The sequence below is a fragment of the Sardina pilchardus genome, chromosome 4 (genome assembly GCF_963854185.1).
Source record: "Sardina pilchardus chromosome 4, fSarPil1.1, whole genome shotgun sequence".
Lineage (NCBI taxonomy): Eukaryota > Metazoa > Chordata > Actinopteri > Clupeiformes > Clupeidae > Sardina > Sardina pilchardus.
In genome coordinates, this window is record NC_084997.1 from 2,432,206 (window position 1) to 2,450,333 (window position 18,128).

The window sequence follows — 18,128 nt, forward strand, 5'->3', positions numbered from 1 at the left end:
GAAATCGCAGTTACACTTTCAACATAAAGTTTGTATATTTAGACTTCGAATTTTGTCACATAATTTACACCACAGCTACCTAAGATAACAACGTTGTCCGATTTCAATTTAATCATTGTTTCTGGATTTGGGGAGGTCTTGTTATGGAGGCTATTTTTTTTCCAGTGTTTCCATTTATTCCTATGGGAATGTTAGCTTGCGACGAACGTCAACACAGCGATGTGTGTTGACAGTCTATTTTCTTGCTGTATCCTATTTTAATATGTCATACTTATTGCTGAAACAAGTATTTAATTCCAACATTAATCATTTCATTACTTTTTAATCACTGTGGGCTGTCCATGATTAAATGCTAGTTAGCATGCTATAAGGTCAAGTCATGAGTTCAACGTAGCCAGCAGTGTTAATATCTCCTACTACTTTCCGTTTACAAATATTTCAATATAGTAATTCATGAATTAATATCAGTAATTTAAGATACCTTCGTTAGTAACTGGGGGGCCACTGTCTGATCGCGTAAAACCAAGTAACTTTATTCATACTGTCACTGCTCTCAGTCACCGGCATACAACAAATAAGAGAACGCACACCGCAGACATGGCGCCGCCGCAAGATGGTGGCATACACAAATCGCTACTCGAATCGGTGAATACCTGCTCATATAGATGTCAAAAGTTAATGGGGCATCAACCTTGTTTTGAGAAAAACAAAAAATTATTCACGATTTAACGAGAGAGTAATACACTACCCAACACCCTAACGTGTAAAACTGGTGAAAGCAGAGCCTTTGATTGGTAGAGATCGCCGTTGCCATGGCAATCCCAAACAAACTGTCTCAACTTTTCCCGCGCCTATCGTCTCGCTGGAACTTCAAAACTTAAAATGGCTGCAGGGCTGTCAGAACCGATGTGTGGTCTTCCGAAAAACAACGTTTTTCTCATCTTGAAGGTTGAATTTACTCAATGGAAACGGTAGGAAGTAATCATCTTCTTTTCTCAGATTAATATGGAACCATGTTAAACTATCGCTAGGCTGCAAATGTTAATGTGACTCTCCACGGCAAAACCAGTCGCTTGTCGCAACAGGCGTTTCTGAGAAAAAAGACCATTTATGTTATGCTAAAATCGTATATTTTTTTTGTGTGTGTTTTGAAACAGTGGGAGGTCTACACTGTTCGGCCGTGAATACATTTCGCCGAAAAACATACCTTTTCTAGTCTAAAAACGTGAGTTTCTTGAGGTGAGAAATTCAATTCCAGCAGGAAGTTAGAGGCTTCTCGTTTTCGCCGCTCTATTCCAATATTTACGGTAAATGCACTCATTGCCCAGTAAGCACAAGAACGTCTGCAAGGCGTCTTGAAGATGTGTTCGAAAGGTCTGCTGGACGGCTGTAAGATGTATTCTAGAGAACGTTTGCTCATCTGGCAGACGTATCTGATACGTCTTGCTAAGATCTTCAAACAGCGTTTAGCAGCCGTATCCCAGATGCTCATCAATATGCAGAGCTGCCAACTCTCACGCTTTCGGCGTGTGACACACGATTTTGCTTGTTTACACATGCACTCACGCCATACATCCATTTTCTCACGCAAAACAAAATCTGATTTTGGGCTGAGACTAGTTTGTTCCTTTTAAAGAAGCACCACTGTACAGTAGGCTAACCCTATTCGTTGCATAGACAACCAAGTTTGCGACAGAAGGAGAGACCCGCGGGAGACAATCTCAATCTGGTCAGAGAACTATGTTGACAATGTCACGAATCATAGGCCTATCATTAATTAAGAATTCACTCTCTTAAAATCTTGAAAGAAATCAGTTTGTGTGGATGAACTTGATTCCCTAGCCTACATGTTAACTTTAGACATACCACTGTTTTGTTTGCTGGAACGTGTGGATAAATGGAGAGAGCTAAATCATAGTGCTCACTAAAATCATAAAGGAGCATTGCAAGACACTCATCTCTTATATGATCCCTAAAAGATTTTCTTCAACTTGTTAGTGTTTTGAACATGTATTTTATCTAATGACACAGAAAGCAAAATTAATTGCATCCACATATCCTGTCATCCATCTTTTATTTCACTCGCATAAAACCGTCAGATAGAAAGCCACCTCACGTATTTCTTAAAGCGACAGGCACTCAATTACACACACCACTAATGCACACTCAATTAGACCTAGGCCTACACACAATATAATAGGCCTATGAGTAAGTGTAATAGTCTTGAAATCAGTATACAAATGACAATTTTTTTTTTAGCTACTAATTATGCAGATTGTAAAATACTAAACATTATCAACAAAATATGTACAGTTATAAGAATTCCAAAATATATGATATAGAAACATATGACTATCATTTTCTGTGTGTGTGTGGAGGGTCGAGCAGAATCTTATGGCCACTGGTGTGAATGATCACACAATATTCAATATTAAGTTACTGATGATTTAAATCACCAAATACACTAAAATTGTTTTTTAAAAAGTATCGAAAAAGTATCGAAATCACAACTCTTGACTTAGTATCCGGATCGAAACAATAATTTGGTATCGTGACGCGTGCATCTACCTTGTTTGATATGTGGAACTATTACCTACAACCCTTTGGAGGTGAATAAAGAATGTAATTGGGGAAGTTGATGTGAGCTATTGTATGGAGACTAGAGCTCATAGTGCTGTAGACGCCAGGCTGGCATTTCATTTAGCCTGGCTCGCTCTCGCGCCTCTGAATTCTCGCTCGTGCATGTGCGTCCATGGAGGGAGGGACTTGAGGTTGTCTATTTTCAAAATCTGCTGGCCGTTTTGCGAATTCCATACCCAACCTTTAATAACTGTAATTTAGAAAATTGACTGTGTGACTGATTTCGCCATGGAAGGTCACAAATGTGTGTACGTTTGCAAAGCATCACGGGATTTGAGTTCTTCAACTCGGAATTTAAGAAATGTACAGTCTTGTACCTTTGCCTTTTTTTCGTTTTTCAGATAGTTTTTTTGCTCAAAATGATGTTATATAAGTATGAGTCACGCCGTAGCTGTTTAGCTTATGGCTCTTTACACACAGATTTTTCCAGACGTCAATGGGAGAAATGAATGAGAAATTTACATCCGGACAATCAGATCTCTCGGAGGAGGGGCGGGACTGTCAAGCTCTATATTGTCAATTAAGTCAATAAATTCATTGACATTCAAAAATATATCTCAATAAATGGCAATTAGATATTTTCCTCAAATGGTACAACCTTGGAGAGGCTACAACCAAATTCTCAATTTTAGTTAGCAAATGAATAACAACGCAACTACACAAGACATTTTTATTTTGAAATATCTTTTTTTTTTGTTACATTTTAGGCCAGAAAGTTACCCCCAAACTCTTCATTCACTTCAGAAATGAACTCAGCATCCCAGGATACCTATGATTTGATAGCAAAACCATCCAATGTTATCATTCAGAAATGTTGACTAAAATTCCAAAATCCTCTGGACTAATGGCTCAATCTGCCATCAAACAGTTGTTTGTTGTTCTATATCAAACCTTCAGTTGGAAAGCGTAGTGGTAAGCAGTCATCTTGCTCTGAAACAAAATTGTTTCATGTTTCCAGTCAGCAAGTAACAAACTAACTGAGCAAGGAGAAATGTCTGGATAATATAACCCGATGTGGTGTTTTTATTTTCCTTATTACTTGCAGTACTGGTGGTTATCTTTGTAGCTTTTCAGTCTAGAGAACCAACTATGAACTGTCAGGTGGGTATGTATCTCACAAAGCTTGTGGAAGGGTGTGGGAAAAGGATTCGAAGATAATGCAATAAATATATAATGTACTAAAAGGACTGGATTGTCTCTCAAGAGCTTTGCAGTGCAGAGTCTTTGATTGAAAACCAGCTTTTATAAGCATTCAGCCTGTCAGACCAGATCTCTGTCAAACAGGCTCAGAAATGGAAAGCAGCGATAGAGAGGGCTGCAAGAGGGAGGGGGTGAGTGGGAGGAGTAGAAAGGGGAGGTTTGTCTGGCTCGTGCCTTAAATAAAGGGAATCGTCTGTAGTCCTCACATTCCGCAGGCAGGCAGCAGAGTGAGCCATCCTGATCAGTGGATGTCTTCCCTTCTTTTCTGCTTTAGGTTATCACACCATTTCGAAGGCTCATTCTATGTGCTGAAAACAGAAAGGAAATGGAGGACTGGATCAGTTCTTTGAAATCAGTCCAGTCCCGAGACCATTATGAGGTAAGCTGCATTGTTTACGTTTTTTAGTCTGCTGCATACCTTAGTTGGTTGCCTGATTTTGAATGACATGTTTATGAGGAAGAGGTCATGATACCCAGCGCAGATCGGCAATTAAAATAATAATGAATAAAAATTGTTATCTCAATGGCATGGTTAAAGTTATCTTTTTTTAGTTGACCTTTAGTGTTTTTCTCTTCAATGATGTGACATTTTAGAGTGAACCAACAGAATGCACATTCTGTTATATCAGTATGTGATGTCACATTTACTTTCATCAGTTACATTTCCCAAGGCATGAAAGCTGCAGTATTGAGTGTTTAAATAATATAGGATACTTTAAATTACTGCAATATATGGATGGCTCTTCAACTGCATTATTTAAGTGTTGGCAAATCATTGTTTGTTAATTTATTAGTACTGATTTACTGCTTCTTTATTTTTCATGTTTGTATACTTGATAATGAAAAGGTCTGCTTCCGGGACAATCCTGAGTTGGGATGTTACTCTATTGATAGTAATTGCTTTGATCTGTCTGAGAGGGCAAAAATGATTAAATAAGGCTGTCTACCTAAACCCTCTGCAATACCACACCCCTCATCCCCAAAATGCTTTAGTTCCAAAACGGTGAGGACATACTGTATATGATGATCTGATGTTGATCAGATATTGATTGATAGAATGATAATGTTCTTCTCCAAAAACACACCAGTTGTTGAAATGATAGTAACAAGGTCACTATAGCAGACTCTTTGTTGGAAGAGGGATGCGTATTGTCAGACAGTGTTTGAAAGCAATATAGGTACTGTAAAAGTGCTTCTTTTTTGCCTCCAAAGTCTTATCCTGGTGTTGCCAATTTCTTTCAACTTTTTCTTGTCTAGACGGCACAGTTTAATGTGGAACATTTCTCAGGGATGCACAACTGGTATGCCTGCTCCCATGCTCGTCCCACCTTCTGCAATGTCTGTAGGGATAGCCTCTCTGGAGTCACATCCCATGGCCTCTCATGTGAGGGTAGGTGCTCCTACAGTATGTCCTCGCCTGAATTCTGCTCTTTTCAAGCCTTTCAATGTATGTAAAGGAATCTAAAGAATTTAAAATGGCTTTACTAGCTTAATTATATACATAGGTGTGCAGGTAGTTGTCATTGAATTGTGGTTTAGATCGTCCTAGTAAAATTATTGTTGATTTCAAACTTTTACAAACGCAAGCAATTCTGCTCAATATGGTTTGCCTAAAAGGAGAAGTGAAGGGAGTCTCTACAATCTGTCACTGACTCAATGTATTACATCTTAATCAAGCTCTATTGTCACACTCTTCTCACAGACAAAGATTAAAGCAAAAGCAAAACCATATGTGAAAACAAAACTGTAGAAATTACAGATTGTGAATGTTCTCACATGTATACTCCTGATGTTAGAATTTAGTATATACCTGAGAGGTTGTAGGTTCCAGTGATTTTCGAACAGCTGAGGGGCGTTGTTAAGCACAATAGAAAGTGCAGTCTTCTAAAATCACTGGAACCTACAGAGTCTATTTTGCAAGAGTATAATAAATGTGTAGAGTCAAATGAAGTCAAGGGATATGGAAGGAGGGATAGACAGGATAAAGAAGAGGGTCATGGTAAGTTTAGTGTGTTTATAAGCAAAATTAAGACCGGTATAACATCACAGACCAGTCTAAAAAAAGCTTTGGGAAACCGGCCCGTTCTGTTCTATCAAGCATGCTAGTAGAGATGAGAATAGTTTGGATTGCTATGAACGTGCCGGCCACATTTTCATGACTTTCACGTCCACTTAGGGACAAGCCTCTCCAGCTATGGGGAAACACTTTTGTTTATCTCTCCTTCACATGAGATATCATTAGAAATATTTGTGAATGTTATGAAAACTTTGTAGAAACAAAGAGAAAGGAAGACGATAAACCAATGATGAGAAAATGAATCGATAATTCTGTAAAGCTACGCACAGAAGCACTGATCCCAATAATAAAGAGCCAATCACATTATTGGAGACAGCATAAATGTTGTCTTGCCTCACTTGAACATTCTGTTTATTTCCATCATTACCAAAACAATAGTCACACTAAAAAATATAATGCTTATGTAACCAGCGAGACGGCACAGCTTAAGATGTTTAGCTCTATTTTAGTGATTGGGGAAAACTGGTCACACCTTTTTTGACATTAAAATGATTCATGTGGTGTAGCTCAAATGTCTTTTGACAATCCTATGTAGTTTTAAAGATCCATTTCGATAGGTACCCAATGCTGCTTGCCCAAAATAGCTTTCCAGAGGTGTTGCCAACATGGCTGCCAAGTGGTGAGTCTTGACTGTAAGGACTTTAGTGAAAGAAACATGCATAATGTTGCTTTAAAGTAGCTGCTATGCATAGAATGAGATTAATAGTCAGATATAGATGTATAATGTCCTGTAACCTTCAAAGGTTATACGTCAATAAAGGTTTGTTTTCAATAGAGGTTATGTTTTAGAGTGAGTGCTACATTTGCTTGCTTACATCTGATATTTGATTAGCTGTTGTAGAAAGTAACTCTTTTGTGACATGTAGGTCGACTCGTTCCTCAAGAGGTGGGCACACAACAAGTGTGCAATTTTTTTTCTCTCTAGACCCAGCAAGATGAGTATGCTTAATCCAATTAAACCTGCAATGCAATTTACAAGAGGAAATCAACTATGAACTGCTACAGTAGCCATTAGCTTATTGGATCTCATTCACTTAGAGATGAAAACTGTATGAGAGAGAGAGAGAGAGAGAGAGAGAGAGAGAGAGAGAGAGAGAGAGAGAGAGAGAGAGAGAGAGAGAGAGAGAGAGAGAGAGAGAGAGAGAGAGAGAGAGAGAGAGAGAGAGAGAGAGAGAGAGAGAGAGAGAGAGAGAGAGAGTGTGTGTGTGTGTTTGGGTGTTGTATGGTTCTGTGAACTTCTTTTATATGTTTTTTTTTTCTAAACTGTGATATGCGTAACACAGAAGATAAAGCTAGATTTAATGCCATGACATTGTCGAGAGGGGAGAGTAGGGCAAGTTTAACCATTTCTCACTCAAGTCGGCCTACAGCAAAATAATTTGGTGTACAGTATGTGACTCAATTTTCCCTATTGTTAGTTGATATGCAAAACTATGGCTACTAGCACATGACTATGGAGCCCATATCTGTTTTCTTTGAGGAATGACCACTGCACTGTTACATGAATCACTATGCCAGGGCCGGCCCTAGCCAATTTGGCGCCCTAGGCAAGATTTTAGGTAGCGCCCCCTTGCATCACAGTAAATTACACTGCTAGTGTACATACACTCACAAGACACTGAGCTTTGTCTTGAACATTGTCATATGAAAATAAAGCAAAGCACATTCAGACTACTTAGAAAGCCTTAAAGAAACAAATACAACAAATAGTGAACTGAACATATGAAACACGATATCAATAGCTTAGAGGGGTTACCAGGTTGTCATCTTTGGGAGGCAACAAAAAATGGGTGCAAAAGGTATCAGCACAATCTTTTAGTGCAGGCCCCTTGACAGACACATGGGGCCAATAGCCTATAGTACATAGGCTATAACATGTGACAGTTGTTGAACCAGGGCCCGTATTCACAAAGCATTTTATCTTACCACTAAGAGTACTCCTAAATCGCGCTAAAAGATTTTAGTTAGGAGTTTTCCCATAAAGGTTATTCACAAAGCCTTTCAGACCTACTTTTAGTAAGGAGAAACGCCCACTCCTAAACTATAAGTGAGTCTTCGTTGCTATGGTTGACGTCATTACTCATGCACGAGCTTGATGAAAGTGACCACCTTGATTGGCTGGTGATTATAACGCGGGAATGATGGCAAACCTCCCCTACAATGACGAGTTGAGTGACAGGTGTTAGGTCTTAGCTGGTGAGAATGCGTGCGCTATGTCGGGCTGTGAAGGATGGAAGATGATTAAATAGGCATAGCCTTAATGAATAAAGAGTAAAGCAAGCCTAGGCTTAATGAAACACTATGGACTGGAGCAGTATCTTTGCAACATGTTTTAAATTAATCTGTATGAAAACACGTAGCCTATATTTGCAAAGAGGAGAAGCGATTTAATTTAATTAGGCACAATGAGACGTTACATTTAGTTTACATGCAATGGTGGTTTTGGTTGTCGGTGGCATTATTGCATTTGCATCCTTAGTTGCAATGCACATTTATTCCCTTGCATGACAGCGAGCTCCTGCACTGCACGGTCATTTCAAAACATCGCGACGTGAAATGCCACTAAAAGCGGGTTGTGAATAGGTCTTAGTGAGTTAGAAGTCCTCTCGAGTTCTTTTACGCTGTCCTAGACTTAGGAGCTACTTTTAGGCTTAGAATGCTTTGTGAATAACTTTTAGTGAAAAAAATTAGGAGTCATAAAGTTAGGAGTGACACGCCCATTATTTTTAGGAGTTCCTCCCTAAATTCGCCAGTTAGGAGCTACTTTTAGCCCTAAAATTCTTTGTGAATACGGGCCCAGGTGAATAAATATAACAGTATGCCTATAGGTTTCCCAGTGCCATTTGTAGTGGTGTTGTAGATAACTCACATTCAATACAATAATAGTTACTTACATAATCATAGATAATGGGTAGGCTATCTATGAAAATAAAAATAGATAATACATGATAATAATTGTAATGTGTCACAATTTAAAAATGATATCAAGTCAAGAATTGTAATACTTTCTTGATTTGATTGTGGAGCCCCCCACCACACCAGTGGAGATCAAAGACATTATAAGGCACATAATCCCCCAACACACTATAATTTGTTTGTATCTCAAACATTTTGAAATTCATAGGCTATTGCCATATTTATACATACACATTTATACATACAGTATAAGTAAACTATTTCATATTGATTTTTATTTTGACTTGAATTTGACACGATTGTCATATCGACTTATATTTATCTTTAATGTCATTACACTGTAGGTCGAATTCAGTGCCTTCCACTTTAAGAACGTGAGGCTTTAGCCATGGTTTTCGACTAATTTAATAGGCATAATGCATAGGAATATCTGGAAGCAATGTTTATGTTTTCGATGTAATTCTATATCGTTTAAATAAATGTTCAAAACCAAGTAGAAATGTGCTGCAATTTAAAAACTGGATTACTCGGGAATGGCTTATTGTACAAATGAATGCTTCATATCCTCGTATTTGGTCTGTCGTTTATTTTGATATATGGTTTGTCATGTAGGCTATTGAGAGATTCCACTGAGAGTAATAGATGGATTAAAAATGATTACATTTAATGTAGCCTAAATTCACATTGGTTTTCTCGCAAACCGTTTATTATATCAACTAGTATTTAATACCATCGGAAAGCTAAGACCGTTCTCTGTCAGGTGATATGTATTATGCTATCATTGTGATTAGAACTTCGTGAGCAATTCAACACAGAAGAATGGGTGTGCATTTTGCATTTTGTTGGCCTTCGCAGTAGCCTAATGTGCAGATTGTTTTACATTTCATGTTATGTAGCATTCACGTTGTTTTTTCTTGCGAAACGTTTATCACAGCAACTAGTAGCCTAGGCCTACATAATACCATAGGAAAGCTAAAATCGTGCTCTGTCACGCCTGTGACTAGAACTTTCTGAGCAATCCGACAGTGAAGTTTTTCGCCCATCACAGGTAATCTCAGGGAAGGGGGTGGGGGCTTATTAAGACATTGTAATATCAGTTTTAAGAATAGTGGAAGTTACACTTTTTTCCCCCTCCATTTCTGGCGCCCCCTGGATGTGCGGCGCCTTAGCATTTGCCTATACTGCCTAAGCGGCGGGCCGGCCCTGCACTATGCAGTTATTCATTGTTATACAACTGCTTAGTTGATTTTCATATTGTGATGCAGTGTTTGCATTCATTTTTTTCCGGTAATTGTGCATGTATGAAGGAGCTCCACTTTTTTGGGCATATCACACTTGTATATTAATTATTATTCCACTGCTGCCTGGTTCCTCCGCTTCGGGTCGGGCCGTATTACCATCTAGAACGTGCATGAACTTTGTATAACTGAACGCCGTGTCATTATCCCTTACTTAACTAAGTATAAACCACAGACTCGAGTGGCTTATTGCTTTTCAAAAACCGTTACTACGTCAATCTAGCAAGATTTCATGAAACAAAGGCACAGCAACGAAAAATGTAACGATGTATTCATACTAATCATTCTTCCGCCAAGAAATATATTCCGTCCATATGAATGGTTGCCATGCAACAACAAGACGCAGCCACTGACTAAACCAAACTCAGTACACCACCCAAAACACACCATACCTAGTGTGAAGCATGGTGGGGGCAACATTATGTTGTGGGGATGTTTCTCTTCAGTGGGGACTGGGCAGTTGGTCAGGATAGGAGGGAAAATGGATGCTGCCAAGTACACCCAAATGATTGAGGAAAACCTGCGTCCCTCTGCTAGACAGCTGAATATGGGCAGGTCATTCGGCTTCCAACACGGCAAAGATCCTAAACATACTGCCAAAAGAACAAAGTAGTGGCTTAAGGATAGGATGGTGAGCCTTGAGTGGCAAAGTCAGAGCCCTGACTTAAATCCTATAGAAAATCTGTGGATTGACTTGAAGAGAGCAGTCCATCGCCATTCCCTACAGAATTTGACTGAATTTTAACAATTCTGCACGGAAGATTGGGCAAATGTTCCCCAATCTAGGTGTGGAAAGCTATAATAGACATATCCAAACAGATTGAGGGCTGTAATGAAAGCAAAAGGAAGCTATACAAAGTGTTAAGTCAGGGGTATGATGACTTTTCCAACCCTGTTATTCTAGTTTTTCATTTTTTATGAATTTTTGACTTTCTTTTCATTATTTTGATGTTGTACAGCTACATTTGTGAATAAAACTGAAAAAGATTGTTTTTAAAATGGGTTTTGATTTCAGGCTGTAAGACAAAAAAAGTAACTATTTCAAAAGGGTATGATGACTTTCTATAGGCACTGTATGTCTGCCTCTCCTAATAATGGCCAATGAATTAATTAAGGCACAGGTGGACTCAAGTTGTAGAAACATCTAGGATGCACCAGAGCTCAATTGCATGTGTCATAACAAAGGGTCTGAATACTTATGTAAATGGAATATTCAGTGGTGGGGTATTTGTGTGTAGATTGATGAGAAAATTGAAGCCATTTTAAGATGAGTCGGAAACATAACAAAATGTGGAAAACTCGAAAGGATCTAAAAACTTTCCGGTTGCACTGTATATGTGAGATCGGGCGATAGTTTTCCACTTAGGTGGGAGAAAGGGAAGACCTTTTAGTAAGTAAGTAAGTAAACTCACGTAAAATTTACGGTCACTTGAGAATTTTGGTAACACTTTACTTGACGGATTTGTTCATAACACATTCATAACAGCTGTCATGAACTGCACATGAAGCATTCATGACTGTTTCATGAAACATGACTCAACATTCATACCGACCCTTTCATGAATGTGGAAGACAAAACGTCAAAAACTTGTCAAAATAAAAGTCCATCAATCGCAAAGCAGCATTGCTGTCTTTTTTGTTTTAGCCAACCTGATCATGTCACATCTTAGTCAACGGGGAAGTCCAATGTCCAGGAGAATTTAGTTTTTTGTTTGTCTGTTTGTTTATTTTATGATAGTAATGCATAATTGTCTACACCAATGACTGTATATATCCATAATATATAAAACAGGAATGTCCAACCATTCAGAGGTCCACAGATGGTCAGTAGTAGGGTTGGGCACCGAAACACGGTTCTAGTATGGAACCGGTGCCGATGCAAACGGTATACCATACCGAATAACAACGTGAATTTCGGTGCCTCATTTCGGTGCTTCTTTTAAATGGCATTTTTTTTTTTTTTTTTTTTTTAAAATACGATACGTCACTGCACGTCATGCGCCATATCTAACTTCTTGCTATGATAGCACCACATCCAGATACAGTTAGCTAACATAAACACTAGATGCTTAAAGCAGAGGGATGCACCACACACCGTAGATTAGAGGACAGTGTTTGAGAGCTCACGTGAGCCCATGTCAAGTAGCTCTTGTCAAAATCTCACAGCACAGAAAAGGCTATGAAACAACATCAACAGTATAGCATACTTTACTCAATAACCTTGCTAATGAGCTAACTGGGATCTATTTGAAATGTTATCAGCATTACAAATGTTATTGTAATGTGAAGACGTTCGTGTGTTCCTTTATAATTAGCCTACATTACATTATTTTTTCATATGCATGAGGCCAACATAGTATCATAATGAATATAAAGATCACGCTAAATGTTAGCTTGCAAAACCATAAATATGCAGGTTATAAACATACCTCTGCGTTGATATCCCTGAGCTGTCAAATAGGCTAACCATCTCCGCCGTAGGTATCGCTAATTAAGCTGCTCATGCAGAGTTAGCGCATTGGCTACTAGTTGCTTTTTTTTAAAATGCCTACAAGCGCTGGGAATCAAAACACTTCAACATCAGCATATGTAACATGTTTAAAACTATTCCGTGATATGAGTGAAGACATATTTCTTGAAGCATTTGGGAACACACTGAACGAACTTGAAAGCAGATCCCTCAACGTTACATTAGATTACTTAGAAATGCGTTTGTCTTGGCAGTTCTATGGCAAGCCATTTTAACATAGCCTACCCTTATTATATAGCAAGCCACCTAGTCCTATATTGGATGAACATGAAAGCAGAGCTTACCATTGTGTTTGCACCCATGGCAAGCTGTTATAACATTTAAATATATTATGCATAGAAGCAATGAGATAGTGATTGTAAATTGAGTAACAGTTCAATTTCATATTTTGTGTGTGCTAAAATTGTTATTATTGGGGTAGCATATCTTGTTGGAGTGAACATATAAGGAGCTAAATATAAGATAAGATGCAGATACAACACAGCTAATGCCGGAAACAAATGAGGTGCTTGAACAGCCTTCCGTGCACATAGCCTATTCATGCTAGACCATTTCATTGTAAAAAAAAGTACCGGTTCAGGCACCGTTTTGGCACCGGCACCGTTTTAAAAGTATCGATTTGGCACCGGTATCGGATAAAACCCAAACGATACCCAACCCTAGTCAGTAGTTCACTTCCCAGTATGATGAATACTTCACAACTCGTATAGTAAAGTGACATTTGAAGTAGACTTCATAAAATATTCGTGAGATGTTTATAAACGCTGGAGAGGATTCATAATACCCTGTATATTGATTGCTAGATTGTTGGACTTTTATTTTGACAAGTTTTCGCCGTTTTGTCTTCCACATTCATGAAAGTGTTGGTATGAATGTTGAGTCATGTTTCATGAATCAGTCATGAATGCTTCATGTGCAGTTCATGACAGCTGTTATTAATGTGTTATGAATGAACCCGTCAAGTAAAGTGTTACCAGAATGGGTATAGTTTACAAGACATATGTACATTTATTACCTTATCAATTTATCCCCCTCCCTACCTTCAAGTTCTTATTTATATCTTGTATAAATCAATACTTAAACACTGCTTTTCCCCCTTACAGTGTGTAAATTTAAAGCCCACAAGAGATGTGCCGTGAGGGCCACTAATAACTGTAAATGGACAACCTTGGCTTCAGTTGGGAAAGATATTATCGAGGATGAGGATGGGGTAAGAAGTACAGTCTGGAAATATGCAGTCCACCACTTAGCAGAAATGCCATTGTCTATGCACAGAACATAGGACCTCATTCACCAAATATCTTCCTAAGAATTTTCTTAACTGTGTTCTTAAGAAGGTCCTATGAAAGCTCTTAAGCAGATTCACAAAGGTGTTCTTAAACCTCAGAATCATTCGTATTTCTGTTCTTATCAATTGTTTTTTATTAGCATAGGTAAACACTCTGTCAATCCCTGTAAAAGGGCATGATACTGCAGGGCCGTGTGCACACATATTGAGGCTGAGGCACCAGATTTTATTTTGACTGTTTGATTACCGTGTATGACACCTGTTTTGAAGTAAAAGCACTGCTGCAGGAATTGAACAGCAAATTAGTTGTTATAGGAAGTAGCTGGTATAAAAGTCAAAAGTATGACTTATTGAATGGATTGATTTCAAAATATGTCATTTTAAAATAGTGGAATTTATTTTATTTAAAAAAATCACAATAATAAATCATAAAACGTATCATTGTCATTTAAATTCTATTCTATTTTACACCTGCAGAAATTATGAAAATACAATAACCATTTATTTGGCACAAACGTCAAGAGTGCTCTTGAGTGTTTTTAGATTCTGTTCTTATCTAGGAACAAGACAACATTGGTGAATGCCAAAATCTTCATAAGAACTGAAGTGGGTTTTAAGAACACATTCTTCGTAAGAACGGTTGGTGAATGAGGCCTATAGTTATTAGGGAGAAATTGGGGAGGGAGCAGAGGAAAGATCAAGCTAAAGAGTTTCCTATTCTGTAGATTGCAATGCCACATCAATGGTTGGAGGGGAACTTACCTGTCAGTGCCAAGTGTGCAGTGTGTGACAAAACTTGTGGCAGTGTTCTTCGCCTGCAGGACTGGCGCTGCTTGTGGTGCAAGGCCATGGTAAGATCTTCATGTTTTTTAATAAATTCATGGATAGGTGTTGTAGAGCTGACTTAATGATCGCAGGACATAGATAAATTAATGGTTTAATGTAGAGAAGAGATTTCTTGGGTTAATATGAGACTGAAAAATGTAGTATTTATCTCATATTACCTGCAAATATTAATTTCCAGTGGGTTCAACTGTTTTAAGTTTTAGACAATGTGAAACCTAATTTTAATGTTAATGTCAAGCTCTTTTTTAAGTGGATGTTTAGCGATTAACAGTGTTCACATTACCTGTGTTTGGACAGGTGCACACGGCCTGCATGGATCTTTACCCACGGAAATGTCCACTTGGACAGTGCAAAGTGTCCATCATCCCACCCACTGCACTCAACAGTATTGATTCAGATGGTATGCTGACCATGTTGATTTTTAAAATGCTTTTCCTAAAAAGTAAACCCTCAGTGCTTACATGATGTATCAAGCAAAAACTTTTCCGCTTTCACTTAATGAGTTAATGTTAATTATAGGCTATGGTCATAGATAACAAAGTATATTACAGGTAAGTGTATTAAACACCTTACCACATGCCATGGCATTTGTTCTGTCTTGGGCTGAAGAGAAGAGTATATCGAGTCACTCACAATAGTTACTCACCTTTAGGTAGCTAATGTGGAAGATATGTGATTTCAAAGTTATTGAGAACAAGAACATGATGGACCATTTATTGGTAAACGCAAATTATTATATCGGTGAACAAAGAACAAAAGCACAATTGTCATTGTTAACATTGGCCTCTATGTCATCACAATCGGGTCGTTGAGCAATTAGAATCCCATGCCAGGTGGCCAGGGCCACCTGCAGCAGCTCTCTCCCTCACAGGCTTTAGGCACAATCTCTCTGTGAAGACTACATATCCTGTTAAACTGTTTCCTCTGTCCACAACTGTATCAAAATAAAAGTCCTCAATGCAATAATACACTATTAAATCATTTAACCATTGAAACTACTCAACTATTTAACTGTTCAACCATTTCATCTGTCAGTTATCATCAACTATGCCTCCAGCCAACTACATGAAACCTCTACGTACCTAGCAACCAACATAGCAACCATTAAAATCAAACGTTTATGAAAGTTTCCATAGCAACCAACATGATTATACTGCAGTAACTTCTTTATTCCTGATAGTGGACACCATGGATACCCTATCAACTATTGTTTCAAAATAAAAGTCCTCACTAGCAAGTTAGCTAGTTAACATTGTTAGCATAGTTAGCATTTTTAGCATAGCTGCTAGAAATGGTTAGCTAAGTTAGCTAATCAATCTCGTTAGCATTATTAGCATAGTTAGCATTTTTTACCATAACTGCTAGAAATAATCAACTAAGTCAGCTAATCAACCTGGTTAGCATTGCTAGCATATTTAACATTGTTAGCATAGTTAGCATTTTTAGCATTACTGCTAGAAATCATTAGCTAAGTTAGCTAATTAACCTGGTTAGCATCGTTAACATGGTTAGCATTGCTAACATAGTTAGCATGTTTAGCTAGTTTTATGTATTAATTAAAATAATTTCTGTATAATGCCTTAAATGGTAAAGGGTGTTCTGATCATTTGTGTGTGCATTCAAAATAGAAATCCGTTGGGAAATCCTATTCAAGTCAATTGACTGTTCGCAAAACCCCGCCCTCGAATGGCCATTGTCCAATCCTAGCTCAGCAACGGTAACTAAGTCGACGGACACCCGTCAAACATTGAGAATTCAGCAAGACGGTGCAATGATGTGCCTATGGCACGAGGAAGTCATACACCAGGTACCCCAAAAGTTTAGAGGGATGGGACGTTAATTCGCCTTTCCAAAGCGCAAACCCCAAGTGGAAAGATGCCAACCATGGATTAAGCAGTGTGGGAGACCTCAATCACAGCTAAATGTCTCAAAGATTCATAACTTTCCATATCAGAACGACACCTCACCTCATATGTCACTTAACTTTCCATATCAGCAACCCTTTATCACCCTCTTACATGTATGTGGCACTTAACATTAATCTCTTTACACACTAAGACGGCAGATTCGTAAAGAAACACAAGCACCCTCACCTTAAGTGTATCTAAATTAGCTACCTACCTAAAATGACATTTTACCGTGACGAAGTACACATCAGTGTTGAAAGATACAGGTACGAAACTGCTTGGAGGTACGTCTGCTCAAAGGTAAGCAATAAAGCTAGCATATTAATTATCAATAAGTAGTTTAAATAGCTAAGTACACACACTCTGTAAAACTGTATTTAACAGTTAACATTTGTGTTTTTTTATAGCATTATATATGACAGTAGTAAAGTTAGAACACTAATTGATCAGTATAGCTACCTACTTAATATCCCGTAGTAGGAAATGCAGGCAGCCTGCTAGCTGTTCGCCTAACAATGATAATGTTGCTATCCACACAGATAATTTTAGCAAGTGTTTGATGGTCATTAGATGCTGTAAAATCTGTAATACTGAACGTTACAGTTGTGGTTACATCTAGCATTGTGAGAGCAGTGCTCAACATTTCACCAAAGACCAACAAATCAACACTTGCTGTCTGCAAAGTCATAACATACTTGCAAACTACCAAGTGCTAACCATGTTGTTATGTATGGTAGTAACAAGGGGGTGGTGCGTTTTGCTCTCGGGTGGTGGTTGCTAGTTGAACGTCAACTTTTAGCTATCTGGCATTGTGCTACTGTGTATTTATGATCCCAATTTAAAAAATGGGCTACTTACCCGCAGTGCAGAAATACTGGCCCATATGCTGATTGCATTGCAAGATCGCTTTCTATCGGTATACTACTCGATTGCTGTAATATTCCCGTCTTTGCTTATTTTAACATTTTACATTGAACATCCCTCCACTGCATATTGCAGCTCTTTCTGTCGTGTCATGGAGAGTTCAGATGCAAAAGCCTCTGCACTTTTGTAAAAAATGAGATAATAATGGTGTGAATGCTTCATAGGCCTAGGCTGTAAGTTAATTCAAGCTTCAAAACTCGCTAAATACAGATGTCTTCCTGGTCTGAAATATTGATTCGTATGCAAAACCCTATAGGAGCCTGATACAAAATGTTAATTTAAAAGAAAAGTGGTCAGACGGATTTAGAGGGTTTTGCATCTGAACCCTGCTGCATTAATCCAAAACCTTTTGAGTCTTGGAGTTGAAAAACACTGAGATGATCAGTCAACGTGAATGAATTATTTTTAATCAAATTTGTGCGGCATGCTGTGATGCTAACCGGATTTAATAATGTAGCTAGTCGTCATTTGCTTTTACGATTGTGAATGTTTTATGATTAAA

At 38.2% G+C, this 18,128-nt stretch overlaps 1 protein-coding gene across 2 annotated transcripts in view; it reads left to right on the plus strand.

Annotated features, from left to right (window-relative positions):
- The window catches only part of dgkh (diacylglycerol kinase, eta), a 259,266-nt gene that overhangs the window by 88,984 nt on the left and 152,154 nt on the right, over window positions 1-18,128 (plus strand). For both annotated transcript variants that reach the window (XM_062533724.1, XM_062533723.1), the window contains exons 5-9: window positions 4,115-4,219; window positions 5,098-5,230; window positions 13,765-13,871; window positions 14,675-14,800; window positions 15,093-15,195. In XM_062533724.1, coding sequence (XP_062389708.1) covers window positions 4,115-4,219; window positions 5,098-5,230; window positions 13,765-13,871; window positions 14,675-14,800; window positions 15,093-15,195 — 574 coding nt within the window. The remainder of the gene's footprint in view (window positions 1-4,114; window positions 4,220-5,097; window positions 5,231-13,764; window positions 13,872-14,674; window positions 14,801-15,092; window positions 15,196-18,128) is intronic.